The sequence below is a fragment of the Anastrepha obliqua genome, chromosome 3, assembly GCF_027943255.1.
Source record: "Anastrepha obliqua isolate idAnaObli1 chromosome 3, idAnaObli1_1.0, whole genome shotgun sequence".
Classification (NCBI taxonomy): domain Eukaryota; kingdom Metazoa; phylum Arthropoda; class Insecta; order Diptera; family Tephritidae; genus Anastrepha; species Anastrepha obliqua.
In genome coordinates, this window is record NC_072894.1 from 94,291,498 (window position 1) to 94,314,072 (window position 22,575).

At 36.9% G+C, this 22,575-nt stretch overlaps 1 protein-coding gene across 1 annotated transcript in view; it reads left to right on the forward strand.

The window, feature by feature from the left end:
• Positions 1 to 22,575, forward strand: part of LOC129243049 (protein still life, isoforms C/SIF type 2) — a 297,252-nt gene that overhangs the window by 154,710 nt on the left and 119,967 nt on the right. Inside the window, exon 8 of the mRNA XM_054880124.1 lies at positions 21,171 to 21,285. Within this exon, the coding sequence (XP_054736099.1) occupies positions 21,171 to 21,285 (115 nt within the window). The remainder of the gene's footprint in view (positions 1 to 21,170; positions 21,286 to 22,575) is intronic.

Consider the following 22,575-nt stretch of genomic DNA (forward strand, 5'->3'; position numbering starts at 1 on the left):
GAGCATAGAGATAGCGAACGGGGAAATGGCGAATAGAAGAGGCCTTATATAATCAGCTGCAAAGTGATAATCCAATTTTCTAGAATTAGCAAAAGTTTTAATAAAAAATGAACAAAAACGTTATTCAACTAAAATTATTATTATTTTCTTGTTATTGCACTTTTCTTAATACTAAATATTTAAATATATATAACTACTATTCGTTGTATGATTGCTGTCGCTTTGTTCAGCTGAGCAGCCTTTTTCACTGCATGTGCGAATTTTATTCAAAATGGTGATAAAATTCTGATCATTTATTCATGTCACAGTTACATTTTTTTCCAACCACTGGTATAGTGCTTTGCTTCAATAAGTAACAATAAATAACAAAATCAGTTGTTGTTAGAAAATTTGGCAGTTTGTTATTTTTGAAAAGGGTTAAGTTCATTTAAAACAGTACCGAAAAAGCTGATAAGGCTGAAGGTCATTTAACATTTTATTCGCACGTACACACAAAGTCTTCTCCAATCCTCATCAAATATTCGATTTATATTTATGTTGCCAAATGCAGAGCACATTCTAATTATAATTTTATATAACTGCAATTATAAACCGAAGCTTTCAGGCTCAACTACAATTTATTTTCAGCACTTAATTAAAGCTCAATATTACAACTTCCAATCGTTTTTAGAATTTCCACTCACAGTTGCTCTGCTGCCGCCTACGAAGTTGGTGCTGTTTTTGTGCATAGCCACTGGATTTAAACTTTATGCAAATAATATATTGAACTGGCAACAGATTTCAAACAACCACACAGAAACACACATACACACACGCATATTGGGGGATTTAGAGTAGTGCAAGTAACGCATGGAAAAGCATTAAATCGTATGTTTTTATGTGCATAGATATGTTTGACTGCTGACTTTGGTTGCCGCCGGTGGCCTAGTTTGCTGTATGTGCAACAATGTGTAAGTTTTTAAGTCATTGGATTAAAGTGCCAAGATACGTGCATTTGTGCACAACAATAACAACAACTTTGTCTTACCGTAACACATGTATTGATATGCATGTGTGGATGTGTGTATATTGATGTACATATATATATGCGTGCTCGTACATATGTATATGTAGGTATATATGCATGCTTGAATTTAAGTATGGAGTTGACACTGGTTCTGCAATGCGTATACCCAATCTCGTGCAATAATCACCTTGCAAACACATATGCACATATTTTAGCACACACACCCATAGACGTACCTAACCACATCGAGTTACCAAGTTATGGCCTGGTTGACCCTTTTCTGCTAGTGTGGTTGTGTGGTTGTATTGGCCCTTTGCCAAACGTATTCCTGGCTGGTGTTGCAATTGCATCATCTTGCATCACATCACAGCGTGTCACTTAAAATGCAACATACGTTGTCAACAACTCGGCACGAACTCAAGCTCACATTCACATACGAACCCACATATTTACACATATTCACAATTCGTTACTTTGCGTGCTATAAAACCACTTCGCTGAGCAGACAAACACGTGAAACGTGTAGGTATGCAAATACTCTGTCGCACAGGCGAGCCAAGGTTGTGATAGCACCAGTTAGCAGCAGGACCATTAGCAGTCGCCTTGTCTACGCTGTTGATAGCCTTCCATGCGTTCGCGTAACCGCTGTTATTTCAGTAGGTATTTGTTTCAGATTCTACACAAATGAAACCCAAGCCGATTCTTTGGCTTGTTTGCTTTGTGAGCGAGACTTGATGCGTGCGTTGAATTTTCATGCAACGCTGGTTGATACGTGCACCTCTGATTTTTCGTGAAAAATATTTTTTTTTTTGTTATTTTCTTTTAATTTGCCAATAGTTTACTAGCAATTTCGTTTTGTTTTGCTTTTCCGCTACGACAAACTAATTGTCATTTTTCTTTCGGTTCTTCACTTTCTGTCGTCGCGTATCCACATAAACAAGTCTCGTATGCAGGATGTTTTCGATTTTTATCTATTTGTAGTTTATTTGACGTTTTCAGCTGCAAGTTTTTGCGGCCTTAACTTGATTACTGCTGTTATGTGAAACAAATATGCATTCATATACGATATTCATTCCCATTGATGAAAATTTTAAAATTCCAACAACTTTAAACATACGTTTCTATATGAAATTTAATTTTAAAAGGAAATAAGAAATTTTTCAAATAGAGTTCGCCCCTCGACAGGCAATGACAAGCTTCCGGCTGTATTTTTGCCATAAAAAAGCTTCTCATAAAAACCATCTACCGTTCGGAGTCCGTTTAAACTGTGGGTTCCTCCAGTTGTGGAAAAATATCACGCCGCATACCATGAATTAGAAGAGAAACTCAGCCAAACACCGAATAAAGGATGTTAGCGGGAAATTCATATGTATATCTTATATAAGTATGAATATATATATATATATATATTTATATATATACAGGGCCCGCCATCTATCGTTACGGATTTGAACTAGGTATTATTTGAAGAATGGTAAAACTTAGCTGTCATCTGATTTGACAGAAAATTAGTTTTATTCTTCCGCTGAACGAAAATGGTTGTGTTCATGGGCTTGGGATCGACTTGAAGAAGATGAAGACTTTTACCGAAAAATCATCTTTTCGGATGAAGCTCATTTCCATCTCGGCGGGTATGTTAACAAGCAAAATTGCCGCATTTGGGGCTGAGAAAACCCGCACGCACTCGAAGAAAAGCCGATGCATTCACAACGAGTCACTGTTTGGTGCGGATTTTGGTCGAGAGCCATCATTGGTCCATTTTTCTTTGAAAATGAGCGAGGAGTGGCGGTAACCGTCAATGGAGAGCGTTACCGGGCCATGTTAAACGAATTTTTGTTCCGAGAAATTGAAGAGGAGGATATTGGTGTCATTTGATTCCACACAGCGAATGCTACGATCAATCTTTTGCGCACTGTCTTCGAAGATCGCATTATCAGCCGAAATTCTGATATCGTTTGGCCGCCTCGGAGCTGCGATTTGACGAGGTTGGATTATTATCTTTGGGGTGCCGTCAAAGACCAGTGTTATGCCAACAAACCAGCAACAATTGATGCAATGAAGACCAACATACGCGATGTCGTAGCTGAAATGCAGCCGCATATAATCGAAAATGTGTTGAAAAATTGGAGCGATCGTATGGGATGGTGCATGGCTAGCCAAAGCAGCCATATGAATGAAGTTGTGTTCCATCATTAACCGGAAGGATTCAAAATAAAAAAAACAGTTTGGAAAAAAATTGAGTAGTTTCTTTTTTATAGCATTTTTAATTCCGTAAAGTTATATGGCGGACCCGTATAATATATTTGAAGAGTTTGCGGCACCACTAATAATACCACAAAGAGTTCCTAACAAAACATGTAATTTCATGTATCAAAAATCCGTTTCAACATATGATAGAGAAAACACTTACGCTAAAATCCTGAGTAAGGTCCAAAGAACAGCCTTTTTATGCATCTCTGGCGCTTTAAGGACTACCCCAAACAAACCGCTGGAAGTGCTAATCAATTTACCTGCCCTAAATCTGGTAGGGAAACACGTGGCCGCCGTCTTGGCGCTCAAACTCAAAAGTATGGCGCTATGGAAAGACCGGTGGTTTGGCCACGCTTCTATTTTGCACTCTCTCAATAGTCACAAACAAGAAGTAGACTACTCTATCCCTAGACTCACCTTTGAAAGGCTCTTCAAAAAGGGAGTGGCAGACACCAAGGCCATGGAAAAGGGAGGAATTAAACTATCATGCAGATGGTTCCAAGCTAGACGATAAGGTTGGCTTTGGAGTTTTCTCGAAGAAATTAGGACTATCCGTTCGACTACCAGACTACTGCAGCGTCTATCAGGCAGAGGTACTAGCTATAAAAGAAGTGGCTACATATCTAAATACGCACGCCGTAACAAAATCGACTATAAATATATTCTCGGATAGCCAGACGGCCATCAAATCAAATAATGCGGCCTTACTAAGGTCGAAGGCAGCACTAAATGATATTAGTGACGTATTCAAGGTCAGCCTTATTTGGGTTCCGGGACATAGAGATATTGAGGGAATACTGATGAGCTAGCCAGAAAAGATACTATTCTCCAACTGCTCAGTGATAAAAGTACCATTGGTATACCCATGCTCACGAGTAAACTAATAATAAAAAACCACATTATCCAATAGGCCAGTAGGTCATGGAGAAATGAAGATACGTGTCTAACAACTAGGCCACTATGGCCGCAAGTAAACAAGAAAAGAACAAAGGAATTGCTTAGTCTCTCAAGAGACAATATCTCGAAGGTCGTGGCTTGTTTAACCGGTCACTGGCTATTTGGCAGGCATTCCTCGAGACTAAGAGTTTTCTCCCATGAATATTACAGAAGATGCAGAGATGAGGAAGAGGAAGAAACAGTCGAGCACTTCTTTTGCAATTGTCCAACCCTAGCTAAAATCAGAGCAGGTTGTCTAGGTAAATACTTTTTTAATTCTCTTACAGAACTGTCTGGCGTGGGGTTGGCATCAATATTACGTTTCATAAGAGCCACAAAATTGTTCCACGAAGGAAGATAAATGAGGTTCCCGTGTAGCACAGTGGTATCACAACGGATCTGTAAGGTCTAAGTGAGTTGGTCGTGCAGACCGACTACCACCATAACCTAACCAAACCTAAACACTATCGAATATTTAAGAAAAAACCGTATCAAAAACCATTAAAAACTGTATGAGTTATCATGCAGACCGTGCCGGAAAGAGTAGTATCGAGAAAAACGAGTTTAAACTTTCAAGTGCATTTCGCTCGAGGTCGCGCGTATTTAAAGCAAGAACTTTAAATGATTTTTTTTTTTAATTATTTTGTTAACTTACGTTTAATATCCTATTCCAGCTTCATATTGTATGCCTTCCTAATCCGAAAGCAATTGTTCTTGTTTAGAATAATAAAATAATCGATAGGCTCCCAAAGTAATGGCCAGCTGCCGTTGCACATCAAACTCTCATCGGGCAGTTGCATTTTCTACAATAACTTTGTATCTATGGAGAATTTTTACAATCATCTTCCACAGAAACACGGCTAAAACTATGAAGAATAATAATCTATAAAAACATCGACCTTTTGAAAATTCTGGACGTAAGTTACCTGAACTCAGTTCACTGTAAAGTCAGTTGCAGAAGCCATTTGACTAAAATCCTGTTCGCTGTTTATTGGCAAGATTTTTTGCAATTGCAAGAAATCAACGCAAATTTTGAGTCAGTAGCACTTCATCGTACTACATTTTCATAGCCTATAAAACTGCGCAGCCACTTTTTTATTCTAATTAAAATCTTAGAAACTTGTATATATTTTTTTTGAATTCTTATAAATCTTGTACAAAGTTTCATCCATAAGATTTCGACTGTACAAGTAGAATTTTTCTACGAAAAAATAAAAAAAAACTTAAATAAAAAATAAATAGATAAGTCGCGCTGCTATTGCTGTAAACACAGATGTAAGTAACTAATTGGCTTTCGATAATTCCTAAATAAATTTATAGAAATACAGGTATAACTTTGAACGTGACGTTAAGTAAAATAAATTTAAGGGAGGGAAATAATAAAGCATTAACGCAGATAATGAGTCAGCGGCGTAGCGATCCTGAAATTAAATAAAAATAGTTTAAAAAAATTAAAAAACACGCTTTTATTGCTAATCGATCTAAAAAGTAGAAAATAAATTTAAATGACAAAGAGACCTATAATGAAGTAATAGCAAATCGAACGATCAGTCATAGTCAACTACCTCAGAACAGAATTATAACAAAAATTAAGATACAAATAGAATAATTCAAATTAGAGTTAAAAGCGTGGGATGCTTGATATAGTAAATATTACAATCATTATATTGGCAACTACCTATGTACAGAAGGTTATGAAAGTGAAGCGAAATGCATTACAACATCTGGGCCAACTTTCATGTGAATGTCATTATTAGTAATATATTTACGCTTTACGTTTACCAAACGACCAAGAGTACATTTTTCGATTTTTACAATGTCTGATTTGAATGAGCGGAGAAGTGGCATCAAATTTTGTTTGCGGAGTGAAATTTCGGATGCGGAAACGTTTAGCATGTTGCAGAAGGCATTTGGTGATTCGACCATGTCGCAGAAAAATGTTTATAAGTGGTACAAAGACTTCAAAGAGGGTCGAGAACGTGTTGATGACTTGGAGCGCTCCGGACGACTATCGACGTCAACAGATGACCAACACGTCAATACAATGAAGGAGTTAGTGCTCAAAAATCGTCGGTTGACTGTTAAAGACCTTACTGATATGATCGGAATATCAGAAGGATCTGTGAAAACTATTTTGAAAGACCATTTGAGCCTACGAAAAGTCAAATCTCGTTTGGTACCGAAAACTCTCAATTTCTTAGAAAAAAGTCGTCGCGTTGATGTGTGTGAAACAATGCTTTCAGACTATCAGGACAAGCTCAAATGCATCATAACGGGAGATGAGACTTGGATTTATGCTTACGATCCTGAAACAACCGACCAATGAAGCGAATATCGTGCTAAAGGCAAGGCCAGACCGAAAAGAGAACGTCAAAGTCGTTCAAAAATAAAGGTCATGATGACAGTTTTTTTTTCGATTTTCGTGGTGTGGTGCACTATGAATTCCTTCCACCTGGCCAAACTGTTAATAAGGAATATTATTTGAGCGCTACGAGTATGCGTCGTTTACGTGAAGCAATTCGTCTAAAATGACCAGAATTATGGGCCAACAACTCTTGGTTTTTGCATCTTCTCTTCTTCTTCTTAATTGGCGCGATAACCGCTTACGCGATTTTTGCCGAGATTAACAAAGCGCCCCAGTCGTTTCTTTCTCATGCTAACCGGCGCCAATTGGACACACCAAGTGAAACCAAGTCCTTCTCCACCTGATCTTTCCAAAGCAGAGGAGACCTTCCTCTTCCTTTGCTACCACCAGCTGGTACCGCATCGAATACTTTCAAAGCCGGAGCGTTTGTATCCATTCGGACGACATGACCCAGCCAACGAAGCCGCTGGATCTTTATTCGCTGCGCTATGTCTATGTCGTCGTAAAGCTCATACAGCTCATCGTTCCATCGTCTGCGATATTCGCCGTTGCCAACGTGCAAAGGTCCAAAAATCTTACGCAGAATCTTTCTCTCGAACACTCCAAGCGTCGCTTCATCGGATGTTGTCATCGTCCAAGCTTCTGCGCCATACGTTAGGACGGGCATGATGAGAGTCTTGTAGAGTGTTAGTTTTGTTCGACGAGAGAGGACTTTACTGCTCAGTTGCCTACTTAGTCCAAAGTAGCACTTGTTGGCAAGAGAGATTCTACGTTGGATTTCAAGGCTGACATTGTTATCGGTGTTTTTGCATCACGGTGTGCAAAATTCCAAGTCGATCAGATTTTTAGAAGCCAGTGAAAATTAATCTCAAAGATTCCGTTACATACATACAACCCGAGCTAATAAAAGTGTGTTAAAAACGAAATGCATTAGTTGAAACACTTACCATTAAATTATTTACCTATTGTTACCTTACTACTCCTAACATTGGTAGATAGTGTAAACTAATGTACATATACATTTATATGAGTACCAACACATGTACATATGTGCACATGCATAACCATAACAGAAAGAGAAATAATATTGCACTACATTTGTACATACTTAGCGCAATCTAGTTTTAAATACAAGGTGGCGAAAGGTGTTTAATTTGTGCAAATGGCGTTGGACGTCAATCATATTTGTGACTTATTAACTCGGCGGCTGCAGTGGAGGAATGAAGCGGATAAAGGTGAAAATAAAGATTTCCAGCGCATAAAAACAATTTCTTTTTTTGGTAAGAAAGTTATTCAGCAATTAAATTGGATGTTTAATTTTACGCCACCTTGTATATAAATATGTATTAGAATGCATATTTATGCGTTGGAAGCATCAAAAAAAGAAAATAATAATAATTTTTAATTAATGTCGAGAATCCGGCGTAATTCTTTGAAATTGAGGCCGGCAATTCGTGGCAAAAATTAGTTGCGATTTGCGCGCGCTAAACGAGCAAATTTTATGCCTTATTATAATTACTGTTTTTCCTTATAAAAATCCCTAAATAGATATCAGAAAATTATTTTAAAACTTTGAAGAAGTTGTGAAGTATCACTTCAAGTTATGCATACTTTTATTTATTTGAACAAATTTCGACTAGAAAATGTTATATAAATACATAATATAAAAGTGCTGCATAAAATTTTACAAGTATAAAATTTAAATTGGGTTATTTGAAAAATATGTTCAGTCTAGTAATTAAGCCTTTCATATAATTTTTAAAAGGCATGCACAAAGCCGCTGTAGCCGAATGGGTTGGCGCATGACTTTCATTCGGAAGCGCGTAGGTTCGAATCTACCTGCATGAAACAACAAAATGATGGGACATGTTTTCCAATAACGGTCGCCCCTCGACAGGCAATGGCAAACCTTCGAGCGTATTTCCGCCATAAAAAACTCCTCATGAAAAATATCTACCGTTCGGAGTAGGCCTACAACTGTAGGTCCCTTCATTTGTGGTATAACATCTAGAATTACACCACAAATAGGAGGAGGAGCTCAGCCAAATACCCCAAACAGGTATAAGTGACAATTATTTGTGTTCTTATATATACACACACTAGATTTTACTGGATTTTTAGTTGTTTGTGCACAGCAACTCAAACTTTTTACGAATCGTTTACTTTACAGCACCACGCGGGTTATCATTTCAGCTTGCAATGTGAAGTTTATGTCGTTATGATTAAAAAATATATAATGCATTATTTTAAAGAAAAAAATAAGAATAATGCATTATTTTAAAGAAGCCTCTTAAGCGATTGCAATTCAAAAACACATAGTCTCCATATGCATGCATACTTAGACTTAACCGAGAGCGAGCCAGCACTTTGGAATATGTTGAGTGCCTTTTTCATCATTACCAACGCCGACAATGTAGTTGCCTTCTTACGAATGCAAATGCCACAGTGTTGCTGCTAAGGCGATTATTCAAATCAAAATCTCTAGTTTTCACCTTAGGAGCTGCCAACGGTGCTTTCACACGGACCGACAGCTGAGCGTAGTTAAGAATGAAATTCAGTAGCAAATGCACATATATATATGTGTGTGCATATGTACATACTCGCATCCGCATGCATTTACTGCATAAAATGTTTTTGAGAAAAAAAGCAGTGAGTAAGAATGATAAATACCTTTACGTATACATTTGCATGCGATGCAAAAACGCAAGCTCTATTATACTCCTTTAAGTGGCAGCGTTGTCAGCCGCTGGAAGCAAGCAAAATAAAAAGGTGTCAGCTACTTAAACGCACTGGTTGACTGTCTGAACTGAGGTTAAAAGTGTTACGGCTGAAGTTTAAAGGTTGCAATTGAAATGGCGACAGGTGTATGCACTACTTGAGCAATAATGAAGAAGAAGTAGATATACCATACACTTATCACATATACACACTTACATATCTCATGACCACAAGGAGTGAAGCACCCTTGCTTGGGAATAATTTATGGTAACTCATACGCACTGTTGGACATGTAAACGAACATTTGTATATATATATGTATATGTACAATACATATTATTTTAAATGGCAGTTCATAGTGCTCGTATGTATTTATATACAGAAACTACCAAAAGTTGTGTAGAAAATATGCAAACTCAGTTTTCTTTTCAAATATCTCTGTGTCCATATTAGTTGATTTTTATAGTAACCTTTATGTGAACAAAACATGCTAATGTCATGTTGCATCTAATGTGAAATAATTACAAATATACGCATAAATAAGTAATATTCACTTATTCAGTTGACTCACCTCTTTACAGAATTACCTTATGTAGTGTATGTACACGTGTATCACAAGCACTATTTTTATTATTTATCGGTAAATAAAAGTGAAAAATATTGTTTTCATATTTATATATTATTCACTCGTGCAGCTTTTCTCTATTCAGTCAAGTGCCTCTACTTACCCAAATGATATTAAGTTGATGAAGATCTTTGTTTTTTGCTATTGTACTTGCATTGTGACAGCTATGTCATTCCTGCAACGTACCCGCACGGTACTTATAGTTGTAAGTCAAAAAGTGAAGCACTCGAAGTGTAGTGTAGTGTGAAGTGGTGGTGAGCTGTAAAGTGTAGATCTGCTCTGAGTTCACCAATGTTAAGTACAATGAAGGGCAGGTAAAATATCCCAACAGCTGTAAATTTGAGTCACGCAAGTTCTTATTGAGGTGGTTGCTATAGTAGTCAATGCAATACACTTACACTAGAAGTCAAGTAAAATTGAAGAGTGTGAAATTCTTAAAATTATTCAATACTAAACGTTGCTAAGCCTCTCAGAATACGTGAAAGTCAAGATTTTTTTTATTTCAGACTGTGCTCCTCAGTTAAAGAAAATAATAATTTTTTTTGGCAATTTACGCATGTATGTACCTTATTGAATGCCGCTCTTGAGCTTTTATATGCCGTGGTAGAAAAGGTCGTAAATATTATAATTATTAAAATTAATTAAAACGCATCTGTGATCTCATATGAATTCATACATCACACTTTATTCAATGTTATTTATTTTTGTTTCATTGTGTATAGCTATTTACTTGTAGTAAATTTGTGGGTCAAAAGTATGTCGCTAGTAGAACTATTCAAACTTATAACAAAATATCGCATTTCAATTGTTTTAGAAATTTCATTTTGTTATCTCGGCACTTCCCTTGAACGCAAACATTCTCTATGACTTTTTTGTTACTGTTATTAATCTACATAACTCCTGAAATTTTTGGTGAGGAAACACCACTCCAGTTGTATATGTGAAAATGATTAGTATTTGGTGTACAGCAATCACAATGCTGAGTAATAAGTTCAAGAATTAACTTAAATATTCCTATTAAGCAGACGAACAATGCATAAGTGAGAATAGACTGGTTAAAAACCCTCCACCGGCGAACCATAAATGTCTCTGATCAAGAGAAGAGAGAAAAGAAAAATTACACGAAAAATTTGTAAAGTAAGGCACTTGCGGTTGAAAATTGTATTGTGGTTGCAAAAATATTCTCCAAAGTAAATGGCGGCCTCCCCGTGGTCGTGTTAGTTGATAGGGGACTAGTATCCGGTAAATTACGACTGACGGTTACGACTGACATGAACGCTTCAGAAGAGATTGTAAGTCCATCCAGGATAACGAACGCAGTGGCAGGACATCGACAACAAAAACTGATGAAAATATCAATAAAGTGGAGGGAAAGTTGATCGATAACGGCAAATCAATCATTACCCATCACTGAGCTAGCAAACTAACTACTTATATATGTTACTAGGTGTGCCAACTAAGTTCCGAAAATCTTGTATATATATTATATCTATAATTTTTTACTATCGAAACTAAAAGCTTAGCCGCCCTAGCACCGAGTTACCACTCCCCTGCACAAAGCTTAATGAAAGGAATAAACGCAGTAAGCTATCGAGTTTGGTTGGTTGGTTAGAGTGGTGATTCATCCAGAATCCAACTAGCGCTTCCGCACCATTTTGTTGCCACATCCTCGTTACCACATCAAGGTTACTTTATGGTTTTCACTCAAGATGGTGAGGCTATTCCTACTTTGCTCCACCACTTTAGAGGTTGTTGTATCCGATTCCAGTGCCTGGATTGCGGCTTGGCTATCCGAAAGAATAGCGATATTGCCCTTAATAGAGAAATCCGTGTTTAGTAGCCTACAAGCTTCCCCAATCGCCAGTACTTCTGCCTGGAAGACACTGCTGGTATTAGGGAGACACACAGATTTTTCAATTCCAAGTCTCTGAGAATATATACCAGCTCCAACACCACAATCCATTTTACTGCCACCTGTATAGACTGTAGTATCGAAGTTGTTTAGAGACAATTCCTTATTCCATTCTTCCTTGGACGGAAAGAGAATGGCAAAATTCCTATTGAAAGTTATCATCGAGACGATGTAGTCAGTCCTCATCGTGACTAACTGAGCTTGTCGCAATAATAGACTAGCGTGACCACAAGCTTTTTCTTTCCAGCGACCCGCTTCATTTAACCTAAATGCACTCATGGTTGCCGTTTTTTTATATGTATATCTATTGGGATAACGTGTGTCAGGTCATTGAGAGCCTCTCTTGGACAAGATCATATTGCACCGACCGTTATTACACAGGCTGATCTTTGTATTCTGCCGAGTAATTTGGTATTGTACTCTCTCTCTAGAGCTTTTCACCAAACTACCGAGCCATACGATAGAATAGGTCGTATAACCACTTCATACAGCCATAATGTATGCTTAGGTTGAAGACCCCATTTTCTTCCAAGCATACGTTTACAGGCATCGTCAGCTGTAATGAAAATGAAAAGCTATTGATTGTGGCTCGCATGAACAGCTTCCATTTATCTTCAATCCAGGATTCAGTCTCCGAAAATGATATTATTACCTATTGGTGAGAATACCAAGACTGGCAATTCTCACTTTCCCTGCCATAGGTTAGTTAAAAAACACACACCTCTAAGCTCAATTTAGCTCGGAATTGCTACTGCCATATACGATAAGATTTTATCACCAGACCTATGGCCATCTGATGTTAACGTATTTGGTGACCGTTTCGTTTTTGTTCACGAGAGGAAAAAAAGAACAACAGCACTCATAGCTACGAATAGGGTGCAGGGTGTTGATCAAACAAAAGACCCGGATATTTGTTATTTTTGATACGAAATTTACACTTCGTAATCACATTGACTTTATCATTTCAAAATCTTATACGATGCTTGGTTTCATTCAGCGAAATAGCTCGGGGTTTTCTGACCCAAACACATTAAAATGGCTTTGCACCTCTTTCATACATTCTCACCTTCAAAATGTCATTATTATTTAATAGCCTTATCATCAATTCTCCATGAATAGGATTTAAAAAGTTCAAGAGGATTTTCTTAAGTATGCTTTGGGGTCTTTACGATTTACTGAACCTCTAGAAAGCAGAAGACCTGATATCTCCTTTACTTTTGTATGTGACATTATAAAGGGAGGTTTTGACTGTGCTGCCCTTCCGGAAAAAATAAACTTTAAAGTTCCAAGGAGAGAACTTCGAAATTCCTACCCTTTTTATGGAAGTAATATGAAAACAAATTATGCCCCAAATGCGTCAGTTGCTCGCACTCAAAATGAATTCAACCGGATCTCATCTCTTATCGAGCTTTATTTTTCTCTGTCTAATGTTGTTTTCATTAACCTTCTGAAATCTTATATATAATAACATTTAATTAAAGTTAGTAGTCTGTAAGGATTTGTTGTTTAAAGGCTTTATATTTAAGAGATCCAGAATTTCAAATCACGGGGATTCTTGGCATACAAAATATAACTATTTTAAGTGTTCTCCTTTTTATATACTAAGTAATGCAAAGTTATCTCAGACGAAAATTAAACCGTGATCAGCAGAAATTTTACAAATTAATCAAAGCACCCAAAATCTGATTATACACATTTTGTGTAAGTGCATAGTTCGAAAACAAGCTTTAACCGCTGCATGCAATGAATTTTATATACCGAAAAATACCATAATCCGGGCATTACCATTTTAAAGCCCCGAAATCCCAAAATATACAATATGTTCTGGGCTTAAGGGGTTACATCTAGTTAGAAGCCTTGAAAAATGAGGTTTTTAAAAAAATTTTCCTGAGAAAACTTCTGAATTAATTGTTTTAAGCCTTTGTACACATATTATGGTAACTTTGAATAATATTTAAAAAAATTTTATTTGCAAGAATAACAGTTTGTATAGCTGCTACAGCAGATTTCCAGGAACCCCTCCAAAAAAAGACGTTTTACGGTGACCACTATATCTCCGAAGTGGATTATCTGAAATGAAAAAACCTAACGGATTTGATTAAAGTATTGTATATTCTTGTAATTAATCGAAGGAATAAGCAAAAAAAAATTTATTGACAAAATGGCGGCTTCTCCAAAAAAAAAAAATCTATTTTTTGGAATAGTTTTGGCCTTAAATTGTGTATAAACAAAAAAATGTTTATCGGTTTTAAAAAAGCTTCGATTAAGTACTAGAAAATATAGTTCAGAAGCCGGTGTAAAAATTTCAGACTAACCGGTTTAGCCGTTTCCGAGAAATCGTGGTCACCGACTTTCAAAACACAGTTTTGAGAAAAACAAGGTTAAAGTTTTAAAAGCTAATTTAAAGTGCTCTGACGCGTCGTTACATTTATCCGTATAACTTCAAAAATAATCTTCGGAATGACTTGAAATTTTCATAGTGTTAACTTAAATATATGTACATTACAAAAATGAAATAAAAAAAAATCGATTTTTTGAAAATTCTAACTAGATGTAACCCCTTAAATGTCATAGCGAAAATGGAACACCAATATAAGTAGATTTATTTCCAATACATAAATTGCATTTTGAGTACTTAGTGAGAATGGCAAGTAGGTGGTTTCTAACGAAAATGAACAAACGCAATTTTAAGTATTACTCCATATGCAATTATATTTATTTTCTAGTTTAAATTGATCAAAGAATATTGATATTTTTATATTCGTGCATACAATAGTGGTTTTTTTATTCTACCATTCAGGACTTTAAAATACATATCGCACTTAAACTCTTACGCATCTTCTATGACGACTAGTCTTCACGTAATTGTTTGAACTTACTATATATACGAGTTCTCATTTCTCACTGCTTTGGTAAAATGAGCAGCCTTTGGAGTGTCAAACAATTTTCTTCATAATTTTCCTGCTGCATGCCCTCTTTTCTGGATAACTTTTTGCGAGCTCGTCAAAAATTTAAATATGCACCCTAAATCTGAATTTCATGTAACTGAAGTAGCTGTAAAACAGGTGCACGAGAGTAGATATGTATGCACGTGAAAACAGTTGAAGTTTGGAAAAGGTATATTACCGGCGATATTAAGCGATGAACGGCCGCACTAGCTGACGAAAGCAATTCTCATGCACTTTCTACATTAAATTTCAAGATTTTTGTTTAACACTGGTTTTTTTTGCGAACAAAAACGCAGCGTGCAACACAAATTTGCACATTCTTTGTGGTGCTTATGCATACATACGGTAGAGTGCATAAACAAATAAATGTACACATAAATTATATACGTACATATATATTAAAAGAACTCCAGCGTTTCTCACAGCTTCTCTTCAAAAGACGTAAACTGATTTGCAAGCAGAAGCTAAGCCTTACAACAAAAAACCTTATCAAAAAGAATGAAGGCAGTTTTCCAGTGGAGCTGCTTACACATATCTCAAGTGTATTTTTGTGTGTCGTGCCATATAGTAGTTACTCGTACAAAACTCTTTTAAAACACAATCTATTCAGGTGTAAAATATATGCAACGAAAAAACAAAACATTTTAAATGGAAACTATAATTATGTGTGAGCGTGTAAATATGCTGACATAGATAAATTTGGCAGAAATGCAATGATTGACAGGCCGTGTAGTTGTAACACAAAAGTTGGTACAAAATCTTCAAAAAATAATCACTTTCTAAGAGCGCTGAGCATATAGAAGCCAATACATAAGTTATTCAATGTAAGTCGTTCAATATTTATATATGTGCATTAGGGCGGGTCGATTTAAAAATCGCTCATTGCTCTGTGAAAATCGTATTCTAGGGATCAAAATAAGAAACTTTGCCGAAGGAATCATACCTCTAAAAAGAATTCTGATGTCCCCCAATTGGGGTCGAACGAAAAATCCCACTTTGACCCATTTAGAGTGCTCCAATCGAGTCCAAATGTCCGACCCCCACTAACTTTGGACGGCCGATCCACCCATGCCAGTGGCACACCCCCTGGAGCTCTCCTGGGCATTCCCCATACAATCATTTCAAAATATCACCATTTTTGGTTTTTACATGAGAAAAGAAACTAAAAAGTTCGACCCAAATTGGGGGACATCAGAATTCGTTTTAGAGCTATGGTTCCTTCTGCAAAGTTTCCTATTTTGATCCCTAGAATATGATTTTCACAGAGCAATGGGCAATTTTTTTGCCTCCCCACAAATCGACCCGGCCTAATGTGCATACATGCATATATGCATAAATATTGGGGCACATCAGAATTCGTTTTAGAGGTATGGTTCCTTCAGCAAAGTTTCTTATTTTGATCCCTGGAATATGATTTTCACAGAGCAATAGGCAATTTTTTTGCCTCCCCACAAATCGACCCGGCCTAATGTGCATACATGCATATATGCATAAATTTTGTTTTATTTTATTTTAATTTTTATTACACCATTTAACAGAAGCATGCACGCAAGGGACATATTTTTTTCTAGAAGAAAACTTCAATTAAATAACTTCAACTTCGGCTTACTCTTAAGACACCTGTTATTTATTGTACCCCGAATTATAAACCTAGAACTTCGGTTTTTTTTTAATTTAAGTCTTTAGTGTGAACATAGTGTTACATAATTATATATACTCGTATATTTTATGTATTATTATTATTATATGCTAGCGCGCTGGCTGGGGGCGCAAAGTGCCGAAGCAAATAAATTCCATTGAGATTGATTCCTGGCTTTAAGATTTATTTGTGGTCATGTCAGTCGTAAGCTGTCGTGAACTCATCGTACAGGCTCTGTCTCCAAGATCCTTTAGGTCGATCTCTACGGCGTGAGCCTTATGGACTCCAATCTAAGCACAATCTGCTGATGTCAGTCGCAAATTTTCGCAAAGTATGAGCAATCCATCTCCACTGATGTTCGCGAACCTCAACTTCAACTGTACTTTACCCACCTCGGGTGAGGAACTCATCATTTTACACCCAGTTATGGGGCCACGACATGTGCAGGATGACTCTAAGGCAGCGATTTATGAAAGTTTGAAGCTTTTTTCACAGTTATATAGGTGCACTGATTTTACGTTGGAGTTAAAAATCATAAGCTTTGTTAGCTATTAGAATATCATAAACTTTTTGGGTGAGGCAGAGGATGCTCTAGCTTTAATTATTACGCATTCAACATCAACTACAGTGCCACGGAAATGCTTTTTAGTCAGACCTTACGTCATCCAGGGAAACAGGCGAAAATCGGAAAGAGACTCCTATAGGTCGTGTGACGGGTGTACAGAGACTTTCGTTTGCAGTTTTTTTAATTAGGCTTCACCAACATGAACAGCTTGCCAAGCATTGTCAAGTCAAAGCCTAACTTTAATATGCCATGGCCTATAATTTAGCTACTTTTCATCCAATGGCAGACTCAAATGGCAGGGAACGTCACGGTGAAGGGTCAAAAAATAGTAGATTTTTGGGATTTTTTTTGTAAGTAGGAATGATTATTTGAGGTTCGGACAAGATGCAATTTATAATAAATGTATTAAACTATGTTGATGTAAATTTTTATTAAAAAATATGGAAAATTGACAAATTTATGTAAATAAACGTAACGAGTTAAAAAAAATGACGTCATCTGGTGGCAGCGATACAGTAATGAATAATCATCTGAAATCACAAACTCAAAAATTTTATTAATCTACACAATAGTGGCTATCGTTGTATGTAACCGTTTGTTTTTTTTTTCTGACAAAATGGTGGTGATTTGAATTTCGGGTGTGTTTTTTTACCAATTTTTTTGATTTTCAACAGGCCCAAAAAAATATTGTAGTTATTTTCAAAATTGTGAAAATCGGCTACATACAACGATAGCCAATGCGATAACAAAAATTTTGAAAAAAAGAAAATTAAAATCGCTTCATTAATCTTCGAGAAATCGTTGCCACCGTATCAAAAAAAGTGGGTTCGAGAAAAACGCGTTTGAAATAAAGCATCGTATCGTAAGCGCTACGGAACCGAGGCGACGGGCGCTCACTTAAGTGCACATAGAATCGGGAATAAAACGAATTTCGCTTTAAAATTTTTACCACATTTTCTTGAGTAGTTATACTAACAATTTATGCAAAAAAAATCGATTTTTTTTAATTTTCACAGTGGCGTTCCCCCTTAAAGCTAGGTGGAATGAGCTGGTACATTGACTTTTTAAAGAACTAATTTAATTTGTATTCTTATTCCTTCACGGTGCTCAGTAAGGTGAGGAGTGAAGGTAGGAGTAGTGAGTAATAACTTGACTCAGACTCAGTTTAAGTAACAAATTTTCCAAGTTGCGTTTGAAATTTCATAAAAGTACGTTGCCCTATCATTACACTTTACATTTCTCAGGCTTAACAAAAAACACTCTTATGTGAAATGAAGTCAAATCTGACTAGAATAATTAATTTACACAAGCGAGATATGCTAAACAGCTGCCGAATTTCGGTATTAAGAGCATGCGAACTTCTTGTGCAGCAGCAAGAGTATCGTTGTTTAACTGCCACACCTCGTAAAACATGCTACCCACGGCATGGGTCCCACCAAATTCACTGCATAGGTTTCAAGCCTTGAATATAGGAATCTCCCGTTATTTTGATACATACATTCAGACAGACAGTTAAATATTATGGTAATTAATCTGAGTTTGATTACCAATCACAGTACCATGCATGGAACCCTCTCTATTCAGTAAGGCCATGAATTTAGCGTCTTCTAAATTTGCATTCATACCTTTTCTTCTCTCTAGATCAGCGTTTTGTAAAACTAATAGGACTATGAATAAGTTCCTTGCGGTTTTACAACAGATGGCGTAACTTGATTATTATTCCATCGATCCACATTTCCAAACATTCATTGGAGAGCTACTGTCGTAAGGCACAAACGTCAGTATAAGTTTTTTATTTGAAGCGTAAACAACAATATTTTTACCACACTTGAAAATGTCGAATTTCGTGCCAAATAATGTGTTTTTGCGGGGAATTCTTCTTCATTATTTTAATATGAAGAAAAAAGCAGCCGAAAGTCATCGTATCTTGGTGGAAGTTTATGGTGAGCATGCTCTAGCTGAGCGAACGTGCCAGAAGTGGTTTGCACGCTTTAAAAGTGGTGATTTTGACTTGGAAGACGAAGAACGCGAGGGTGCGCCGCCAAAGTTCATGGATACCGAATTGGAGGAATTGCTCGATCAAGATCCGGCTCAAACGCAAGAAGAGGTTGCAAAAACTTTGGGAGTTGATCAATCAACCATTTCCAAACGTTTAAAAGCCATGGGACTGATCCGAAAGGTAGGCCATTGGTGCCGTATGAATTGAAGCCAAGAGACGTTGAACGCCGTTTTATGGCATGCGAACAACTGCTTCAACGGCACAAAAGAAAGGGTTTTTTGCATCGAATTGTGACTGGCGATGAAAAGTGGGTCCATTACGACAATCCAAAACGTCGGGCAACGTATGGATACCCTGGCCATGCTTCAACATCGACGTCGGCGCAGAATATTCATGGCCTGAAGGTTATGCTGTGTATCTGGTGGGACCAGCTGGGTGTTGTGTATTATGAGCTACTGAAACCGAATGAAACGATTACGGGGGATGTCTACCGACGACAATTGATGCGTTTGAGCCGAGCACTGCGAGAAAAACGGCCGCAATACGCCGATAGACACGACAAAGTTATTTTGCAACATGACAATGCTCGGCCACATGTTGCACAAGTGGTCAAAACATACTTAGAAACGCTCAAATGGGATGTCCTACCCCACCCGCCGTATAGTCCAGACCTTGCGCCATCCGATTACTATCTCTTCCGATCGATGCAACATGGCCTGGCTGACCAGCACTTCCGTAATTACGATGAAGTCAAAAAATGGATCGATTCGTGGATTGCGGCAAAACCGACCGAATTTTTCACAAAGGGAATCCGTGAATTGCCAGAAAGATGGGAAAAAGTAGTAGTAAGCGATGGACAATACTTTGAATATTAAATTTGTAACCATTTTACGTCAATAAAGTTTCAAATTTCGAAAAAAAACCGCACGAACTTAACCATAGTCCTATTAAAAATACTTCCCAAGGCTTTTTGTCATTATGTTTGCTAGAACAAATACGATTCTATTCGGTTAGCTTAAAGAAAATGTGGGCCGAGGGAAAGAGGGGAGAAAAATTGGTTTTGTTTGAGATATTTATTGAGAAGCCTTGGCATTAGAAGATTTGATTTTATTTGATTTGAATAGATTCAATTTTAGAAATTAGGAAAGACTTTCGATTCTTTCTCCATATCAGGGATCTTTCTTATTATCTTATTGGAAAGATCATGATGAAATGAAGATTATTTTATATACTTTAGTATGCATACAATGAACGCGTTCAATTTCTCATATAATTTGCCATTTAATAGATTGAGAGGAAAGATATACCTAAAACTCTAGTGATTTTTTATGTTACCTATTGTAATTTGAGGTTTACTCTGACTTCTAAATTCACCACTTTGATAATTGATATTGAATGGCTCAAGAGTTCACAAAAAGATTATTCCACACCTTCCCTGTAAATCGCAGTTTTGCACTTAAAATGATCCCTTTATTAGAGCTCGAGTATTTTTTAAAAAGTAGTGAAACCTCCCTTTTTGATTTTCCTTCCTTGCAGGTGATTACACTATACAATATAGCGGCACCAAAAATGTATGCATAAAATATACTGCATACATATATTAGTATATTAAGCACTCATGCGTCCTTCCGCTCTAGCAGTCACTAGAAATAAGCGTTCATTTATCTGCCTTGCTAATGTATGAAACTTACAAGACATATTATCAGTCGGTCGGTCTTTCTTCAGGACAAACTGTTATTCAATGCAACAGAACAAAAGGAATAACACCACATGCACACCTACATGTCTACTTACACTTATAAGCTGTTCTCAGTACTCTATTGTACTCGTACTCTATATGACTAACAGCACACAAGAGGGAAATAGTAACCATAAATGCATGTAGATATGGGCATGTGTACATACATGCATGTCCATTCATATGTATAGCTTACTTCACTATTTTATATCAGAATACATTTCCTTTGTCATTTTACGAGTATCTACTTGGTGGAACTATCCACCAGTTCCATACTGCATACCTGCTGCTGTCAAACTGTCCCATTCTTCTCGTCTATAAATACTGTTATAGCATAAATAAATAAACACAAATACAATAAAGTCTATTTTTCTGCATTATTCTTTATGCTAGATTTCAATACTGATTCCCTTTTTCTTATTTTCTTTAATTGTTACACATATTTATGGTATATACGTCTTCGTTACAGGTATTATCAAGGGAGACGAAATAATGGTGATCAATGCTGCAATTGTATCCGACTTGGATATGATGTATTTGGAAAGTGTATTGCAAGAGGAGCAGTCGCTGTGCATGATGATGCGGTAAGTCAAAGAGGCACCCGTACATACGAGTACATACACTATATAAGTATACATATGTCTGACCTATACGTCTGCCCTAAATCATTTGACATAGAATTAATTCGTTGATACCCGTTGTGCATTACAGCGGGCTTTATATTCCTTTAAAGCATGTGCTTTGCTACAGCTTTTGTTACAGGCTACTATAGGCAAGTTTTGCAAAAAAACACACGCAAAATTCAGAAAACTGCATGAAATTTTTATTTAAATCGATAGTACAGTCCATACAATTTAATGTTTGAAGATTATTTCAGCGGCAGGTTTCATTGAGATGATTGAGCTTTGGTTTTCACGTCATAACCACAAACACACGATTCGTCAACAGTTATGACCCTCTGGAGCAAATTTGGGCTGTCGCGGACAGAGTCCAACATCTCATTAGCAATGTTCATGCGATGCTGCTTTTGGTCGAAATTGAGCAGTTTGTGTACGAATTTTACGGCGATCCGTCTCATGCCAAAATCATTGAACAAAATCGAATGGCACGAGCCAATCGATATGTCTTCAGCAAACATTTGGCTGTTTTGCAGTTGCCAGTATTAAGAAAGGATGCTGTAATTGACTATTTGCGCTATGACTGGCCCTTGGTTTCAATGCAATTGGACGCTCAAAAGAACCGCACTTCGCCCGTTAATGAGCCAGTTTATTGCATTGAGTTCCACAGCGGCCCACATAAGTTCAAATTCATTCCACCTTGCCACGGAGTTTGCCTCAAATTACATTTTTAGACCTTTGAAGACTATTTGACTATTTGAAGAAGGGCCCAAGGTTTCTAAAATTTTTCGAGCAGCTTTTTTGATTTCAAGTCCTCGCCATCTTTCGCCAATTCCATTGCAAAGACTTCCAATTGAGATATCGTCCTTATTATACCTGAAACAGTAAACATCAGAAGTTACTGACCAAATGCCAACGAGCTCCAGTGCCATTTCCAATTTAAGAGCCGTCGGTGTAAAAGGTTCTTATTGAGCTCCCTCACAAAATGTAAGGTTCTTTCCATATCTCTCTGTAGGAAAGCTAACGACATACGAGGAGTGTTCAAAAAGTATCGCGAATTTTGAATTTTCGCAGGTTACGTATATTCGAATTTTGATTTTTTTGTGGCGATATGTTGGTACTCATGTCTTTCACTCATGCCGACGAGTTCGTCCATTTTGAATGTTCACTTAATTGTTGACAGATGCTTTGCTTGCACGTGTTTCGGCTCGCCTTCGATTTTTACCTATTCAAAAAGATGGATCAAGGAACCTGTAT